This window comes from Parus major, chromosome 6, assembly GCF_001522545.3.
Source record: "Parus major isolate Abel chromosome 6, Parus_major1.1, whole genome shotgun sequence".
NCBI classification, from domain to species: domain Eukaryota; kingdom Metazoa; phylum Chordata; class Aves; order Passeriformes; family Paridae; genus Parus; species Parus major.
Window position 1 is genome coordinate 2,318,929 of NC_031775.1, and position 17,434 is coordinate 2,336,362.

At 50.0% G+C, this 17,434-nt stretch overlaps 2 protein-coding genes across 6 annotated transcripts in view; one reads left to right on the forward strand and one right to left on the reverse strand.

Annotated features, from left to right (window-relative positions):
• The window catches only part of ATAD1 (ATPase family AAA domain containing 1), a 13,741-nt gene extending 1,018 nt beyond the window's left edge, over positions 1 to 12,723 (forward strand). For 3 of the 4 annotated variants that reach the window (XM_015633794.3, XM_015633793.3, XM_015633795.3), the window contains exons 2-10: positions 1,003 to 1,178; positions 2,384 to 2,482; positions 2,713 to 2,833; positions 4,628 to 4,828; positions 5,436 to 5,542; positions 7,247 to 7,336; positions 8,834 to 8,884; positions 10,326 to 10,462; positions 11,291 to 12,723. In XM_015633794.3, coding sequence (XP_015489280.1) covers positions 1,017 to 1,178; positions 2,384 to 2,482; positions 2,713 to 2,833; positions 4,628 to 4,828; positions 5,436 to 5,542; positions 7,247 to 7,336; positions 8,834 to 8,884; positions 10,326 to 10,462; positions 11,291 to 11,411 — 1,089 coding nt within the window. In that variant the 5' untranslated portion in view covers positions 1,003 to 1,016 and the 3' untranslated portion in view covers positions 11,412 to 12,723. The remainder of the gene's footprint in view (positions 1 to 1,002; positions 1,179 to 2,383; positions 2,483 to 2,712; positions 2,834 to 4,627; positions 4,829 to 5,435; positions 5,543 to 7,246; positions 7,337 to 8,833; positions 8,885 to 10,325; positions 10,463 to 11,290) is intronic. The other variant, XM_015633796.3, reaches the window with a different exon arrangement.
• Positions 12,724 to 14,234: 1,511 nt separating this feature from the next.
• PAPSS2 (3'-phosphoadenosine 5'-phosphosulfate synthase 2) overlaps positions 14,235 to 17,434 on the reverse strand; it is a 25,917-nt gene continuing 22,717 nt past the window's right edge. For both annotated transcript variants that reach the window (XM_015633810.1, XM_015633809.1), the window contains 3 exons: positions 17,145 to 17,413; positions 16,422 to 16,651; positions 14,235 to 16,258 (listed from right to left, as the gene is read on the reverse strand). In XM_015633810.1, coding sequence (XP_015489296.1) covers positions 16,117 to 16,258; positions 16,422 to 16,651; positions 17,145 to 17,413 — 641 coding nt within the window. In that variant the 3' untranslated portion in view covers positions 14,235 to 16,116. The remainder of the gene's footprint in view (positions 16,259 to 16,421; positions 16,652 to 17,144; positions 17,414 to 17,434) is intronic.

The following is a 17,434-nucleotide window of genomic DNA, read 5'->3' on the forward strand; positions in this document are numbered from 1 at the left end:
GTTGCCCTGGGGAGGGGGATCCAGGGATGATTTGGCTGTGGGTGCTCCAGCGTTGCCCTGGCTGCCAGCTTGGTTTGGAGAATGGCCAGGGAGCGTCAGGAGCTGCCAAAGGAATTGCTGCTGGTTTTGCCCTTGCATCAGGAAAATGGGGCAGTGTCCATAGACTGATTTGGGGATTCTCAAGCAGATCGCCCCCTCCAGCTGGGGAGGAAGCGGACCCTGATTTTACAAGTCATTTTTCCAATATTTTAGCGAAGTTCTTTCCCTCTGTGCCTTTTGTTCCCGAGATTGAGGGTGCTGTGCTCTCTGGGCTTGGCTCATGCAGCAGTCAGGCTTTTCCCTGGATAGCTGTGTGCCACATCCAGCATTTTCAGGTTTCCAGGGATATTAATAACTCCCCATACATCCTGCCAGGTGCAGGCTCCAGCTCTTAACCTCATTTTAATCAAATGCAAGTCGTTGATTGCTCCTTAATGTGGCAGCCGGGTGCCTTTCCTGTAAACTTCCTCTTAGGGAAAAGACCTCTCTGGTTAAATAATGGATTTCCCTGGCTCCAGGATTCAGCATTCAGGGTCAATAGCAGTCCCAAAATGTTCCCTCAATGGGAATGTCAACTTTGTGAGCACAGAATCCCGGGATGGTTTGGATTGGAAGGCACCTTAGATTTCTCCCCTGCTGCCAGGGCTGGGACACCTTCCACTATCTCAGCTTGCTCCAGCCTGGCCTTGGACACTGCCAGGGATCCAGGGGCAGCCACAGCTGCTCTGGGCACCCTGTGCCAGGGCCTGTCCACCCTGCCAGGGAACAATTCCTTCCCAATATCCCATCCATCCCTGCCCTCTGGCACTGGGAAGCCATTCCCTGTGTCCTGTCCCTCCATCCCTTGTCCAAAGTCCCTGCAAAGCAGCTTCTATCAAACAGCATTTAAACACAGGGCAGGTGTTTCTTTTCCAGCTCTGATTTTCCATTCTGTCCCTCCCTGTGCTTCCCTTTTCCCCCCAGAGCTGGGAAGGAGGATGGTCCACGCCGAGGCGTTCTCGCGGCCCCTGAGCCGGAACGAGGTGGTGGGGTTGATCTTCCGCCTGACCATCTTTGGGGCTGTCACCTATTTCACCATCAAATGGATGGTGGATGCCATCGACCCCACCAGGAAACAGAAAGTGGAAGCTCAGAAGCAGGTAGGATTCCATTCTGCAGTGTTTCCCTGGGATATTGAGGAGTGTGCTGGTGGGAAGCTGAAGTTTTTTAGTCATCTCGGGATTTAGGCTGTTGGTCTTTTCAGGGCTTGTGTTTTGTAACAAATTACAGTATATAACAAGCAACAATTTTATAGCAAATTACAATTTCTAGCTTGAAGTGGTGGCAAAGCTGTTGGTCTAGAGGCTGCTGTTGGCTCTGATTCTCAGCAAGTCTGTGGGTCTGGTGCCTTCTCTGCTTCTGACAGCTCTGCTGAGCAGCAGTGCCCTTAAATCATCAGCCTCTTGCTTGTTTTTGAAAACCTTGAGCAGAGATAACTTAATTCTTAAAAGAGAACTTGAAAGCTCTGCATTTCTGGAATCTTAGTGGCAGAGACCTCCACCAGCAGTCAAAGTGCCTTGGGAAGGGGAAAAGATGAAAAGCCTCCTTCCTTATCTTGAAATGGAACGATTTGTGCTCTGGAAAAGCTTTAGTGGCCCTTCAGAAGCAAAAGTTAAAGGTTTGCTTTGGAAATTTGGCAGCTTTTTTTCGTTTGGTTTCTGACTGGCAAAAATTTCACAGGTTTTGAGCAACCTGAATCTGTGTTGGGTGGTTTCCCTTCTGTTATAAGCTTTTTAGTTGAAAGCCAGCTTTCCCAATGGGTTCACTGCCAGCTGTTATCTAAGAGGCTGCACTGTCCCAAAACCTTCTTGGACTTACTGCAAGTTTGAGTATAAACTGAAATGTGCAAGTGTGTTGGCACAATGAGTTTTCCTCATAGATTAGGGAAAACCCACTGAACACATATTAGAAATTGAGTGACTTCTGGGAATTCAAAACTACATTAATATTTCCTTGATTCATACAAAAATAGGCAAATCTCCCCAAGTGCTGTGGAGGCTTGGGGGTCACACTCTGTGTTTCCAGGCTTCTTTTGATCGTTTCTTAGGTCATAACAGAGGAGTTGAGGATTTGGGCATGTGAGAGCCCCAGCATTTGTTTGATGGGAACTGAGACATCTGACTTGGTTTCACTCAAGTGACAACAAAGTCATTAGGAAACAGCAGAACCTTCTGCTTAAAATAAGATTTCATCTCTTAGGGAGAAACTTTTCAAACCACAAACAACAGTTCTTTCAAAAAGCTGATTTTTGAGTGAAGCATTTGGTTTCTTTCCCTTGATTTTCTTGGTGTTTGGTTTCCCCCAGGCTGAAAAGCTGATGAAGCAAATAGGAGTGAAGAATGTGAAGCTGACTGAGTATGAGATGAGCATTGCTGCCCACCTGGTGGACCCACTCAGCATGCATGTAAGCAGTTTCCCTGCTCCTCAGACCTGCAAAATTCCCCTTTGTCTCTGGATTACATCATTTGCACCTCTGTGGAAACACACAGGAAATATTCCTGTGATCTAAAACTCAAACTGCATCATTGAGATTAGAGGGTTTTAATCCCTCTTCCTTTTTCCTTTGAAGCTGGTGGGTGCTTTTTCTTGGCAGGATCGATGCTGATCATTCCCAACACTGTTCTTCCCTTGCAGGTCACCTGGAGTGATATTGCAGGCTTAGATGATGTCATCACAGATTTGAAAGACACTGTCATTTTGCCCATCAAGAAGAAATATTTATTTGAGAATTCCAGGCTCTTACAGCCCCCCAAAGGTGGGAAGGGAATGTGATGGATTTATACCTTGGTATTTAAAACACAAACGGTGCAGTTTCTCAGAAAGGGAAGTGGGTTGTTAGGTCAAAGTGCAAACATTAGGACTGATGCCAGGGGAAACCCTCAGATTTTCCCTCTTCTTCTGCTTTGGTGAAGAAATTTCATCTTGGTAAAGAAGCAATAGCTGGATTTTGGTTATGATGGTCCATTTTTGTGCACTAATCACAGAATCATGAAGTGATTTGGTTTGGGAGGGACCTCAAAGCCCATCCAGTCAGGGACACCTTCCACTATCCTGCTGCTCCAAAGCCCCAAAGTCCAACCTGGCCTTGGACACTGCCAGGGATCCAGGGGCAGCCACAGCTGCTCCGAGCACCCTGTGCCAGGGCCTGCCCACCCTGCCAGGGAACAATCCCTTCCCAATATCCCATCTGACTCTCCTCTCTCTCAGCATGAAGCCATTTCCCCTCGTCCTGTCACTCCAGGCCATTATAATCCATGTATCCTTCACTTTTAACTGCCTAAATTGTCATTTTTATTGTCTTTACACCCTGTGTTGTCCTTTGGCAGAGCTGAGCTCTAACTCTGCTCTATAGCTTTGGCACTCCTAGAAATTCCCATCATTCAGCAAGACAGACATCCCATTTTTCCTCTGGAGATCCCTCGGTTCTCTCTGGAGCTGGGTTCATTTTCCACAGTAAAACAGAAGTTGGACTCTGCTGAAACTCCTACAGCCATATTTATTATATGTTACAGCAAAAGAAAAGAAAAAAAAAAGGAAAAAAAGCAGAATTTAAACCTAAAATGTTGTACAAAAAAAAGCAAGTTGATTGTTTTGTTCCCTGGAATATTGATTTCTGGAGCTCTTAACTACTGCCTGGCTCTGTGACCACCTCAGTCCTGTGTCCCAAGGGATGGAAAATGCAGCACTTTGGTAGCTGGTTTAGTTTTTCCAGGCTATGTTCTGTGTAAGTCCCAAACTGAAGCTGTCTGGAAAATTACATGAATTCCATGATCTAATGAGCTGAAGGAAAAAATGAATTTTTTTATTTATCTTTTTAAAGCAGACTTTCCAGCTCGGGCTGCTCCCCAGTTTTATGAGTGGCTTGTGCTGGGTGTTAATAGGAAGTCACTGCTCCAAAGTAATGATGTTTGTGGGCATCACTCACATAAATAGAGAAAAAACCTTAATAATTTCCTATGTTTTGGGCTCTTTTGACTGAATGTTGTTCTTGAAATTGTTTTCTTTGTAACTGTGCTAGAAAAACACTCCTGTGAATTCTTGCACTGTGACAAGTTTAAAAATAACACAAAATGTCATGTTTAATTGTGGGTAATTTGTTTCAAATGTCTGTGGGTCTGTTGTGTGATGGATTTTTCCTTTCCTCATTCCTCTGTGCTAAGTTTTATTAGCAGGACTGAGAGGAGCTATAAACAAGGCCTGTCAGGTACTGACAGGGCATAAATAGGGGTTAATTTTCTGTAACCTTTTTAGTCCTGGAAATAGAATAAAAAGGAATCATGGAGTGGTTTGGGTTGGAAGGGACCTTAAAGATGATGTTTCACCCCCCTGCCATGGGCAGGGACAATAAACCAGCCATCTTTCAATCCTCTCAACTTCACCATTCCTGTCTTGGGCTATTCTGAGCTGTAATTTAATAGGGATTATCTTAAAACCTCTTGATTTAATGGAATAGTGGTTTGGTTTCTTACTTTCTAAGACCTGGATCAAACTAGAGCCTGGACACCTCCAGGCCTGTCCTAGCAAAGCATTAACTTTGTGAATTTTCCAGGAGTCCTTCTCTATGGCCCCCCTGGCTGTGGGAAAACCCTGATTGCCAAAGCTACGGCCAAGGAAGCCGGGTGTAGGTTCATCAACCTCCAGCCCTCCACACTGACGGATAAATGGTATGGAGAATCCCAAAAACTGGCTGCTGCTGTCTTCTCCCTGGCCATAAAGCTCCAGCCATCCATCATTTTTATTGATGAAATAGGTAAAAATCTCTTTTTTTTATCAGTAGTTATAGCAGAGTGACATTGAACCGTAGGTTCAGTGATGTATGGATCTACTGTCATCCTTAGAAAGAGTGAAGGCTCAGTAAGAGAAATAGAATTGTAAAGGAATGGTGGCACATTAGGAAAAACAATGGCTTTTTTCCTGGTGGCAGTGAAGGAATTCACAAGTAAAACAAGTTTCTACTTATTTTTGGTTCACAGGGAAACCCAGCAACAAATACATTTCAGTGCTCCTGCTGTCAGGGCACATACTGGGAAATAAAAGATGGTTTTAGGAGAGCTCTGGAATAGTGATTTCATAAGGCTGAAGAATAGAAGGGGAGGCTGCTTTCCATGAATTCAGGAAGGTGGAAATTTGGAGCACAAGATGTGGGGCAATCTCCTGTGATGGCTTGTCTAGCATCCTTTGGAAGGGGGGTTTAGGAAAGGGGGGGAGAGTCCACTGTGCTGCCTTCACCCTTGGCAGCACTTATTGTTTGCCGACACTGGTGGTTAAAAATGCATTTATGAGCTAAGAGAAGAGCCCAGGTGTGCATTCCCTTGAGGAATTGGGCTGGCAGTGACTGCTTCCCTCCTTTGGCACAGATTCCTTCCTGCGGAACCGATCGAGCACCGACCACGAGGCCACGGCCATGATGAAAGCCCAGTTCATGAGTCTGTGGGATGGGCTGGACACCGACTACAACTGCCAGGTGAGTCCTCAGGGTGCTGGGAGAAGGGATGGGATTCCCTCAGCTGGGATATTGTGGGTGGAGCTGCTTGGGAACACGGATTGCCAAAGGCTTCTTTACCTGTCAGTGATTCCCTGAACTTTATGGGAACGAGGGGAGTTGTATCCACAGATCGTTGTTCTTCCTGCAAAGATTGGCTTTGTGCTTACTTTGGTTTTAATCAAGAAGTGGTATTTTCAGATGAGATGGGATGGGCTTTAAGGTCCCTCCCATCCCAAACCTGGGAATGCTTTTCACTGGAATTCTGGGATTCTAAATGATTTGAATGTAGCAGAAAGCCTGCATGCCATGGTTCTGCATAGTCACTTGGGATAAAGCCCTGAAACAGAAGGTTTATTCTCTAAGTTGAAAATTGTCATCCTTTTTGATGTGTATTTTTCCATAAATGGCTTTTCCTCCTCTCCCAAGCTTGTGCCTAAGACGTTGCTCAGCTGATTTTTCCCAAAACGAGTAAAAGACAAGAGGAGGGTTAAAGCTTCCCATAAAAATCCAGTGGTATGAACCCTTCACTGGAAACTGATAATATCTTCCAAGTACAGTGTATTACCTTTTCTCCCAATACACTGACAATTCCTTGGAGCAAGTGAAATTATTCATTCCCTGCAGTGAAACAGTTTGGGGTCTCTTGAGCTCAGCAGCGTTTGCCTTTGGTAAGAAAAACAAAAATCCCAAATGCTTGGAAGAAATTGTAAGGAATTGTGTTGAGGTGGATGTGTTGATTCCATCTGGAAGCCACACTCAGCTGTGGGCTGGATCTGGAGCGTGGCAGGAACTCGGGGCAGGTGGGGAAATTGCCTTTTGGCTCAAAATAATGCCCAGAGAATAATGCCAGCAATCCCAGTGCCTCTAGGTGGCAGGGTGACTCTGCCGGGCCACCAGCCCTGCTGGCCCGCGTTCCTGGAGCTGCTGGGCCTGGCCCAAAGGCAGGAGCAGGGCAGGAAACCCCCTGGAGCCCAGATTAATCACCCTGCCGATTTTCACTCTCCTGCCTGGGTGTTTACCATGTACACAGCTTAGAGTAAGAAATGGGGAAACAAAGCTGCTGTGAATGGGGAGTAAATTTGTTCTGGAATTAAGAACTAGAGTGCTCCAGGGAGGTAAACACTGTCTTGCTGTTGGGCTTGGCTTGGACACCTTTAACCCACTGCTAACCTGTGGGTCATGGAGTGCTTTTTTTGAATGTTTAAAAAAAGAAAAACACCATTTGGGTGCATGTGAAAGCTGCCAGGTGAACCCATTGCCATGGGGCTCTCCTGGAAGGTGCCCCTGCCCATGGAGGGCTTACATCAAGATGACCTTTAAGGTCTTTTCCAACCCAAACCTTCTGTGATTCTTTTTTCAGCACATTTTTAAATACCTTCCCAAAACATCTTTGGATTTCCACCATCCACCAAAGTGACATCACAAGCAGAAGTTTTAAGTTCCTTCTTAGGGTTTGAATTTTCAAGTTGGACTGGTGCAGAAATCTCCCCCCAGGTGGTATTTGTGGCACCGGGGCTCTCTCCAGCTGCCTGTGCTGAGATCATTGCCAGGAAACCTTTATGGAACTTCTTTAAATGTCAGTGCTGTTGATCCAGCAGGGGAGATCCCCTGGCTGGTGCTGACATTCCCAGCCTGTGGATGTTTGCCAGCTCTGCTTTCAGGGGTGTCTGTGGTGTCACACAGGTGATTGTGATGGGAGCCACCAACCGGCCCCAGGACCTGGACTCTGCCATCATGAGGAGGATGCCCACCCGCTTCCACATCAACCAGCCCGTAAGTCCTGCCTGCCCTGCCCCTCCAGAAGGGAAATCCACAGCTCTGGGGGGTTTCCTCCAGGAAATGCTGCCTTCTGCTGAGCTGGGTTTAGGGGGTTTGAAGCATGTCCATAACTCGGCTTTTTAAGGTGAAGTTTTGATCTCATCCCTGCTCCTGTCTGGGAATGGAGCTGTTTGGATGCTGCAGCTGGGAAGGGCTGGTTTGTAACTCTGTTCTGCTCAGGCCTTTCCACAGCTGACAGCGGGGAAAACCTTGTTTGTTCTGCCTCTGATGGGCTTGGAATGAGATGGTCTTTAAGGACCCAAACCCTCCCAGGATTCCATGATTTATGCCCCAGTTATTAAGTTCTTTATCAATCAGGCAGCTCTCACAAGGTTGTCCTTCCTCCAAAGGTTGCTCTTGCCATCCTTTTCCAGGTATTTCAGTCACCTTTGAGTGCCTGCTGATGTCACCAGACACTTTTATTTCGGTGTTATCAGGAGTTCAGTCGTGGCTGCCAGAATTCCCTTCTGGCTACAGAAATCATCATCCATTTCTGCTGAAACTCAGAGACCAAACTGGAGGAGTAAAATTCTTATTGATTGTGCAAGAAGAGAGGAGTTGTGTTCCCAGGCCTGTGTTGTTGGAACTGACTTTCACTCCGTGGGGGTGGATCCCTTTGGAAACAGCAGGCATAACCTGGGAGCTGCTGTGCTTCCATAGCTGCTCCACACACCTTCCTCATCTCCAACTCTTCCTTGAGTTAGCAGGGGCCAGGGATGTGGATTTGAGTACTTTGTTGTGTCATTCTAGCAAGTCCCATCGTTAGAAGGATGAATTGTGTGCCCTGGGATATTACAGGGATTGGCTCCCTCTCCCAGGATCAGAGTTACCACAGGAGGTGTCATTTGGGGAACAGATTTTCCTTACCCCACTACAGCCCTGCCATGAGCTTCCTGCTTCTCTCTTGCTTTGTGATCAGCCCAGGCTGGCCCTGACTCTTACTGAAGGTGGAATAATTGATGTGCTGTGGATTGGGAACAGGCACAGGCAGGAGTGAAAGCCTTGCAGATTTTATAACTGAGTTTGAGATGAAAAGGCCCCAAATTACTCATCAAAAATTACCTGCTAAGCAGAGGGAAATGGCAGAAGTGGGTTTTGGGACAGAGTAGCAACTGTTCAGCTGCCAGATTATCTGTGGGGAAGTTTTTCCCCTTTTTCATGATGTGAGGTTTGGCAGGCACAAAACCCAGTCTTTGCTGGCTGTGTTTGACCTTCCTAGGAAGGATCTGCTCAGGACTCAGCTGATTCTTCAGCAACCTCCTCACAGAGTGTGTGATTTATCTGGTTTAGAGTTTCCCACACATCACCTGTGGAGCTGAATTTGCTGTCAGAGAGGTTTCCTCAGTGTGTGTCATGTGTCCTAGGCCAGGGAACTGAAGGGACTGAAAGCCCTGTGATGTCACAAGTGTTTATTTTTGCCCCCTGGTGTAACTTCAGTCTCTTCTGTTCCAGGCTCTGAAGCAAAGAGAGGCGATCTTGAAGCTGATTTTGAAGAATGAAAATGTGAGTAGCCTCCTGTTGGTGGCTCATGGCTGCATTGCTGCCACCAGTGCAGTTCTGGCCTTGCAGAACGTGTGGTTTGTAATTGCCTGCCTTGCAGTGAGGCTGAGATGATCTGCCAGGGCTTTCTGGTGAGAACTTGGGAATCTTTTGTGGGTTTAGGTGTGGCCTTACATTAAAGCTCTGCAGTTGGCTCCTTTGTGAGCAGGAGCCTTAGCTTGTGTGGTGAATCACCCCCTCTGAGCAGAATGACTCCATTTCTCTGTCTCTGCTCTGTTACAAGAGAAGAGATTTCAGTCTAAGAAAGGTGAAGGTGAATCATGTTTAGATCAGGGAAGGGAAATTTCAGTTTGAAGCAGGGAGAAGATGCTGACTCTTTAACTCATTTGTAGCCCAGGTCAAGCAAAGAGGAATGACTTTGACAGTGCTGCTCTTGATCCATAATTCAAATTTCCTTCAGAGAGAGGAGAGGGGAAGGATGAGGTGTGAGCACAGTTGGAAGTGTCTATGGCAGGATAGGGGATCCCTGTCATCAGAGCTTCTTCCCAAATTTAGTCAGCAGCACTAATTGCCTTCAAGTTAATGTTGCAAAGTATCTCTAGGCTGAGCTCCAGCCTAATAAATATCTTTCATTGGTAAAACCAACTTAAATTATTTGAAAAGGCCTAAAAATGGCAGCTCAGCAGCATCTGGCAGGGAAGCACACAAATAAGGTTTTCAGGAAGGTAAAAACACCAGTCTGTATCAGTTATCCCACAGGAAGAGGAACTGGATCTCTCAAACCCAGGCTTCACATGGCAAGGGTGACCTTAACCCTAACCCTTCTCCCCTTTTTCCTTGCCTGATTTAAACCACGGAATAGTTCTCCTCTTGACAGAAGTCATCCCAGAATTTCAGCCTTTTATTGGACTGCCTTGGCTTTAACTTTTTGAAAAGGAAGTACTGATGCACATGGTGGGAAAGGAATCAGAAATTCCATAAAAAGATGGAATAAACATGGGGTCTTGACTGGCAAGAGTTGAGCCTGACCCAGTGCACCAAGGCAGACACATTATTTTGCCTCTAAATCCCCTGGGCTGGGGCTGTGTAAAGCAGGAACAGACAACAGAGTCCAGGGAGAAGGGGTCCCTATTCCTGGGATCCAGTTTTTCCCAGGCAGATCCATGCAGGAGCGAGGTTAGTACAGGACATACCAATGGTTTATGTGGAGTTCTGGAGGGGTTTTGAACCGATGGCAGGGTTTGATGAGCTGAAACACCAGTTTCCTGTAACGGTGTGAACCACTGGGAGGTTCAGAGTAAGGGAAAAATTCAGCTCCCCAAAAATGTCCAACGAGGATGATCTCAGGGAGGGTAAAAACTCTGGGAGGGAGGTGACCCGTGCTTGTCGTGGTGACCAAAGGCAGTGGCTTTGGAGTGGTGGCCTGAGCTGGAGTTTCCCACAGGTGGACAGCCACGTGGACCTGCTGCAGGTGGCCAAGGAGACCGACGGCTTCTCGGGCAGCGACCTGAAGGAGATGTGCCGGGACGCGGCGCTGCTCTGCGTGCGGGAGTACGTCAACAACGCCTGCGAGGAGGACGTGTACGTGGGGCCCTGCTGCACTCTCACAGCTCTTCCTTGTGCTCCCTGACTGCAGCTGGGATTGCCTGGAGGGTCACACAGAGCAGGAGTGCCTCCCCCCCACCACAACTCAGTTATTGTTATTCCTTTTGGCACCTTGGTTGTTGCAAGGTGCCCAAGCTGGAGGTGGCCTGAGCCACCAAGTCCTGCTGCTGCAGTGGTTAGTGCCAGCCTTCAGTGCTGCTGACACGGTGCTGGGACATCCCTGTGGTGTTTGCCACTCCTGCAGCAGTCCTGGGTGCATTGAGGGGCTGGAGCATGTCCAGGGCAGGGAACGGAGCTGGGGAAGGGGCTGGAGCCCCAGGAGGGGCTGAGGGAGCTGGGAAAGGGGCTGAGCCTGGAGCAAAGGAGGCTCAGGGCAACCTTCTGGCTCTGCACAACTCCCTGACAGGAGGGGACAGCCAGGGGGGGTCAGGCTCTGCTGCCAGGGAACAGGGACAGCACAAGGGGAAACGGCCTCAAGCTGTGCCAGGGGAGGCTCAGCTTGGACACCAGGAGGAATTTCTCCATGGCAAGGGAGCTCAGGCCTTGGCAGGGGCTGCCCAGGGAGGTTTGGAGTCCCCATCCCTGGAGGTGTCCAAGGAAGGGCTGGACATGGCACTCAGTGCTCTGGGCTGGGGACAAGGTGGGCATGAGACACAGCTTGGACTCCATGGGCTGGGAGGGATTTTCCAGCCTCAGTGATCCTGGGATTCCAGCCTGATGCTGGATCCATGTCAGAGCTGCTGTTTGCAGGGATGGCTGCTCACAGCCCCTGGACCCTCACCTGGCTGTTCCTCTCTTCCCCAGCCACGATGAAGATGAGATCCGGCCTGTGCAGCAGCAGGATCTCCACAGGGCCATCGAGAAGATGAGGAAATCCAAGGATGTCTCCATGCAGAACCTGGCCATGGAGATCGTGTTTGATTAAGAGGAAAGAGTGTGTTTGCAGTTCCTGAAGTGATTTAGTTTGACTTCTGTAATCAGTTAGCAAAACCAGTGTCAGGGGGTGGGAATGGGGGTGGCAAAGGGAGTTCTGTTCCTGGAATCGTTTTTATACAACAACAACCTCTAAGTTATTGCAATTCCAACTGGAAGTGGAAGCACAGATCATGAGTGGAGCAATTCAGCCCAGACCAAGAGCGAGTGCTTGCGTGTTGTCCCCAGGGATCCCTTGGAGCCTTCCAGCAGGAGAGGGTGGTCCCAAAGCCAGGGGGCAGGACCTGGCACGGGCTGTGTGTGTACAGATGGGTGTGTGAGTGCAGGACCTGTACATAGCCACACTTTTTTTTATATATAGACATAATCTGTAGATAACTTGAGTATGGAAAATCTTTTCTACTTCCTGAAGCAAACCAAATCAGAAGCTGCATAGGGGAAAGATTCCTCGATACTCAGTTCACTTCTACCTTTTAGCAGCAAATGCCAGGATAGAAACTGCTCCTAGAACAAAGCAACATTTGAAATGCTACTGATTTTTCTTCCACATGACCACTTGAAATCTGGTGCCATTTAGTCAAGATAGCAAACTATTATGTAAGAATGTTTGAATACTTTTAATTTTTTTATGAATTCTGCTTTTGAAGGCTTTTTACATGAAGGCTGATTTTGTTTTTGGTTTTCACTTGCTGTGAGCAGTTAGATTAGAATCCCACTTGCTCTTTCCTAAAGCCCCATGTCCTCTGAGCTCTCTGAAGCCTGATCTTTCTGAGCTCCTGTGCACTGTCCCAAGGACTTGCTTCTCCCTCGGTCTCTGCAAGCCCCACTGTGGCACTGTCCCCTGAAGTGTCACAGCCCTGAGGCACAGGGGGGGAACATTGTGTGATGTTTGACTCTGTCCCATGATCAGATCTGTGAATATAAAGAGGAGGAAATGGGTTTGGGGCTTATTGATGTGGTTTAGCAACGTGCTGTCCTTGCTGGTACCAGTTCTGGTGAATTCTTGTTCTCTTGTGATAAAGGCCAAGGGTTACAAATGTGAGTGGCAAAAATGTTTGTTTTTTTGTGAAGTTATTTGTCAGAGATAGTCAAGAACTTCAGGTTTTTTCATATAATGCTATGAATTGTGCACTAATTGACCCCAAATCTGTAAAGGGAATTAATTGTTCAAAGCCCAGGGGTGGGATGCTGTGTCACAGCTGCCTGTGAGGGGAGGGAAACATTGGAGGCACAGAATGATGTAAAACCAAATGCACTGCAAAGGGAAATAAAGTGAAATAAGGAGGGCTGGAGCCCTGGCATGACATGGTGTCAGGGGCTGGTGACAGTGTCCCTCAAGCTCAGCCTGCTCCCTGCTCCCTGCCCTCTGGGATGCTGGCTGGGTGATGCAGCAGGGCTGAGTTTGTCCCAGTTTAATCTTAAAACCAAATGGGAGGGGGAGGATAAAAATAATTGAATAATTGCTTAGATTTCTTCTCTGTATCACAAAGCAATGGGAGGTCTAACACAAAGGTGCAGGAATTAGGCAGAGCAGAACTGCTGGGCTATGGAAATGGGAAAAATCCGGGATCTGGGATGTTGATCCCACAAGTTACTTTAGTGCTGGGGCTGAGTGCCCAGTGCTGGCTCTGGGTGAGCCTGGAATTCAGGAATGAGTCCAGAGGAGGCACCAGGATGATCAGAGGGATGGAGCAGCTCTGCTGGGAGGAAAGGCTGGGACAGCTGGGATTGTTCAGCCTGGAGAGGAGAAGCTTTGGGGTGACCAAATTGTGGCCTTCCAGGGCCTGAAGGGGCTACAGGAAAGAGATTTGGGACAAGGGATGGGGTGCCAGGACGAGGGGGAATGGCTTCCCAGTGCCAGAGGGCAGGGATGGATGGGATATTGGGAAGGAATTGTTCCCTGGCAGGGTGGGCAGGCCCTGGCACAGGGTGCCCAGAGCAGCTGGGGCTGCCCCTGGATCCCTGGAAGTGTCCAAGGCCAGGTTGGACTTTGGGGCTTGGAGCAGCCTGGGATAGTGGAAGGTGTCCCTGCCCATGGCAGGGCTGGGATCAGATGGGCTTTAAGGTCCCTTCCAGCCCAAACCATTCTGGGATTCCATGAGTAACCTTAACCTTGCCATTTGTGCTGGAATTCCTGGAATCCCTGGGAAGGCTGGAATGGTGCCTGTGCTGGGGAAATTCTCCAGCTGCTAGGGCTTGTTCCACCTGAGAAATTCCAGGGAAAGCCCGGGAAGCTCCTCCTGCACCTCCTGCCTTTCTTCAGGCTGCTTCCTGCTTGCTGAAACCCCAGCACAGACAGGACTTAATTGGCTTTAATTGGAGGGGTTGAGTGTCACACCAGGAGGGCACAGGAACAGCCGGGGGCAGCCCCGGTCACTGCCTGAGCTCCCATCCCAGCCTGTGCCTCCAAAGCTGCCTCTCCCTGCTGCCCACAGCTCATGGGGGCTGCCTGAGAGGCACAAGGAGCTATTGCTGATTGTCCCTGGGGGCAGTTCCTGCAGCTGGAGTGCAATTCCCACTGCTCCAGGAACTCTTCCATACTTGCCTGCTCTTGCTGCTGCTGTGGGAGTCCCTGTCAAAGCACAAACCCTCTGGCAGCTTCCTGGAAAGGCTGAGGAAGCAGCGTGGTTTGGAATTTAATTCCACAGCTCCAGAGGCTTGGTCCAAGCCTCAGCATCTGATCCTGACTCCCTGAAGGAGGGAAGATCCCAATCCCTCTCCCACAGCTCCAGGGACAGCTGCTCAAGCACAGCATTGCCGAGGCTGAGCGAGTCTCCAGCAAATTTCCACCCAAAAATCAACAAGTGAGAGCTACTTTCACACATATAAATATTTATTTGTACTAAAAGTGAGTGTTTCATAGAGTATCAAGTTCAGAATATATTAAATCATGAGATGCATCAGTTGAGGTACAAATTCCAGTCTCATGTCTTTAATAAATAGACTATAAACCCTCCAGTCCACGTGTTTTAATCAGAGGTAATCAGGACACTACGCTGGTTTAAAATGATAATACAAAATCTGTATTTTGCTGTGATTTACTGGGGGGGCAGCTTTCAACACTGGATTATTTTATGATGAGCAGCAACAGTGCTGTTTCACTCCTTAAACATCCTAAATGGGAATATTGCTTTTGGCTTCCTGCCAGAGGGGCTGGCTGGATGAGGCTGGAGCACTGTCAGCTCCCACGGAGCCTGCAGCATCTGCCCTGGGGTAAAACACAGCTTTGCTCCAAGTACTTAAAAAAAACCCCAAAAATACTTAAAAGCCCTTTTGCAAGGATAGTTTCCAGTCACAGACAAAGGCTTGGGCACCGTGGCCTCAGCAGAGCAGGTTCCTGTGGCACGAGTGGGAGTGGGTTGGTTTTGCTGAGCGTGGATCCATCCGGAATTAAAAGCGGAGCATGAGAGGAGAGGAACGCTGGTCCCTGCTCATTGGGAACGCATCCTGACGGGTCCTGGGGCAGCTGCTAAAGCAGGCCAGCTGCAAAAATCACCGAGTGAGACCATTGCTGTCACTTTACCAAGTGCTTGGTTGTTTTCCTCTGCTGCCACCTCACAGCTGGGGAGGCAAGGCAGGAGCAGCCCTGTCCCAGGAAGCCCCCGCTGGCCAGCCAGGAGCTGGAGTCAGCGGAAAAGCCCCGGGCACAGAATAGGCAAAGTCCATGTCAGGATGAGGGTGGGGAAGGAGATAAAGTCCGGGGTAACTTTCCACAGGCAGAGCTGGGAGCAGCCCTGGGTGCCGGTTCTCAACGGGCTGAGGGGCCCGAGGGCTTTCCTGCCATCCTCTGGCTGTCCCCAGCGGCCCCATCCCACAGACACGGAATGAATGGGGTCACCTGTACCCACACAGGTGTGGATGAGGGCAGGAGCTTCAGCCTCCTCTCAGCTGGTTCTCCAGATCCACCTCGCGCCGTGTCTTTGCTGCTTTGTCTTGGATTTGCCTTTGGGATGGGAGGAGTGTGGGCAGAGGGAAGGGGGATCCCATCCTGCCATGTGGGAGGACACCTGAAAGCACAGTGACAGCATCCCTGACTTTTCCTTGCTGTCCAGAGCTTTCTCAGGGATCTCAGGGCTTTATGGTGCTCCCCAGGACAGTTCACCCTGCTGAGCTGTGGGTGCAGGGATCAGCATGGCACAGTCTCAGAGACAGCTGAACTCGGAGCAACAGGAATGCGCAGCCTGGGATTTGTTTGACCAAAGAGGTCGAAGAGGAGGAAAGAAGCAGCGAGGAATTGGCTCAGCCACAAGGAACTGGCGGTGGTCACAGCTGATCTTAAAAAGTCCTTTGTAAAAAAGGGCATTAAAAAGATTGTGCTGTTAATTAGCAAAAACTGTCTAAGGCACAGTGTGGAAAGGCACTTCTTCATTTCTGCTCCAGGCAGGGCACAGGCAGGATTTACCCTGGTCCGAGGCCCCCCCTTTGCACTGGGAGCTGCTGTGTGGTCCTGGCAGCACCGCAACGATCCCGGTGGCACGGGCCCGCTCCCCATCCCTTCCAGCTCTGTGGGAACGCTCCCAGCAGCTTTAGGGGGAGAAGGACCAGGCTCCAAGTATTTCTGATTGGTAAAAAACACCCTGACCCAGGTAGGAAAATCCCAGGGTCACGCCAAGTGATCTGCGTCACAGGGAATCAATCGATCATTGCTCACTCTTAATACAGGCATTTCCAGGGAGGGGGAGGAGGAGGAGGAGGAGTTAATTCTTCTTTTCCAGTGACTGGTAGTACGTGGTGAGGACTTTCCAGGCTTTGGGGGCCATGAAGCCGTCCGGGGGGTTTCCCCCTTCCCGAGCAAGCTTCCTCATGCGTGTTCCTGAGATGAAGTCAAAATCGTCGTGCCTGTGCGGAACAGAGACAGGAGACATCAGCACAGCTGGCCTGAGTCACCCCCCAGGGTTCCTCATCCCAGAGGAGCTGGAGTGTCCAATTCCAGCTGCGGGAATGCGCTCCTACCGCCTCTCAGCCTGAGAAACCCCACGTTCTGGAGAAACCGCTGCGTTACCTTTTGGAGTCGTAGAAATCCATGGCTCTTTTGAGCTTGTTGTAGGCAGCCACCCGGAAGGGGATGATCTCCACCGAGGTGAGGCCGGGGGCCATGCTCAGCACCTTCCCGCCGTGCGTGGCCTCGTACAGGTCCTGCTTGGTGTCGGGGTGCGGCATTCCCGCCGGGTCGCGCCCCACGATGTAGAAGTTGGCCCCCGCAACCATCCGGGCTCGGCAGTGCCACTGCACCTGCAGGGAGGGGCAGAGGGGCTGAAGGCTGGGGCACAGGGAGGCTCTGGGGGCCCACAGGCAGGGTGTGGGAATCGGGCTGGGTGCGATCTGGCGGCAAACGGAGGTCGCAGTTTGAATTTTCAGCGTGCCAAAGCGGTGGCCCCCAGCACACGGAAGGGGAGGTTCAGCATCTGCCCCTTTCATCCCACTGATTTAGGGACAGAAGGGAAACCCCAGGGGACAAACAAATGAACGTTCCTGCCCGCCAGAAAAAGGTGAAGCTTGTTTCTGTCCCTTCTCCCCAGCCCTCCCCAGCCCAGGAGAGGATGGGAACTCCGTGGGGGGAACGCTGCAGCAGCGAGCGCAGGCAAACCATGCAGGGAGCCAAGAGAGGGGACACGGCTCCTGCCCCCTCCCAGGGTTTTCCAGAGCTGCACAGGCAGGCTGGGAGCACAACTCCCATGGCCAGGCTTCCTGCCTTGCCCTGCTGAGCATCCAAGGGCTGTGTTACCTCCGTGGGGCCGGCGTAGAGCATGGGAGAGGGGAAGATGGCCACAATGGTGGACTTGGGGTCCAGGACTTGCTCCTCCAGCACGGCTGCATGCTGCTTCATGCGCCACTCCAGAGGGACATCGTCGTCCTTGGTCCACCCCCCCAGGGGGTGCAGCAGGAGCACAGGGTTCTTGTAGCCCCTCTCCAGGAGCTGGCGCCGCGTGTCCTGCATGAGCAGGGCGTGCCCGTTGTGCACGGGGTTGCGCAGCTGGAACGCGAAGACAGCATCTGGAAGGGAAAGATCAGGGG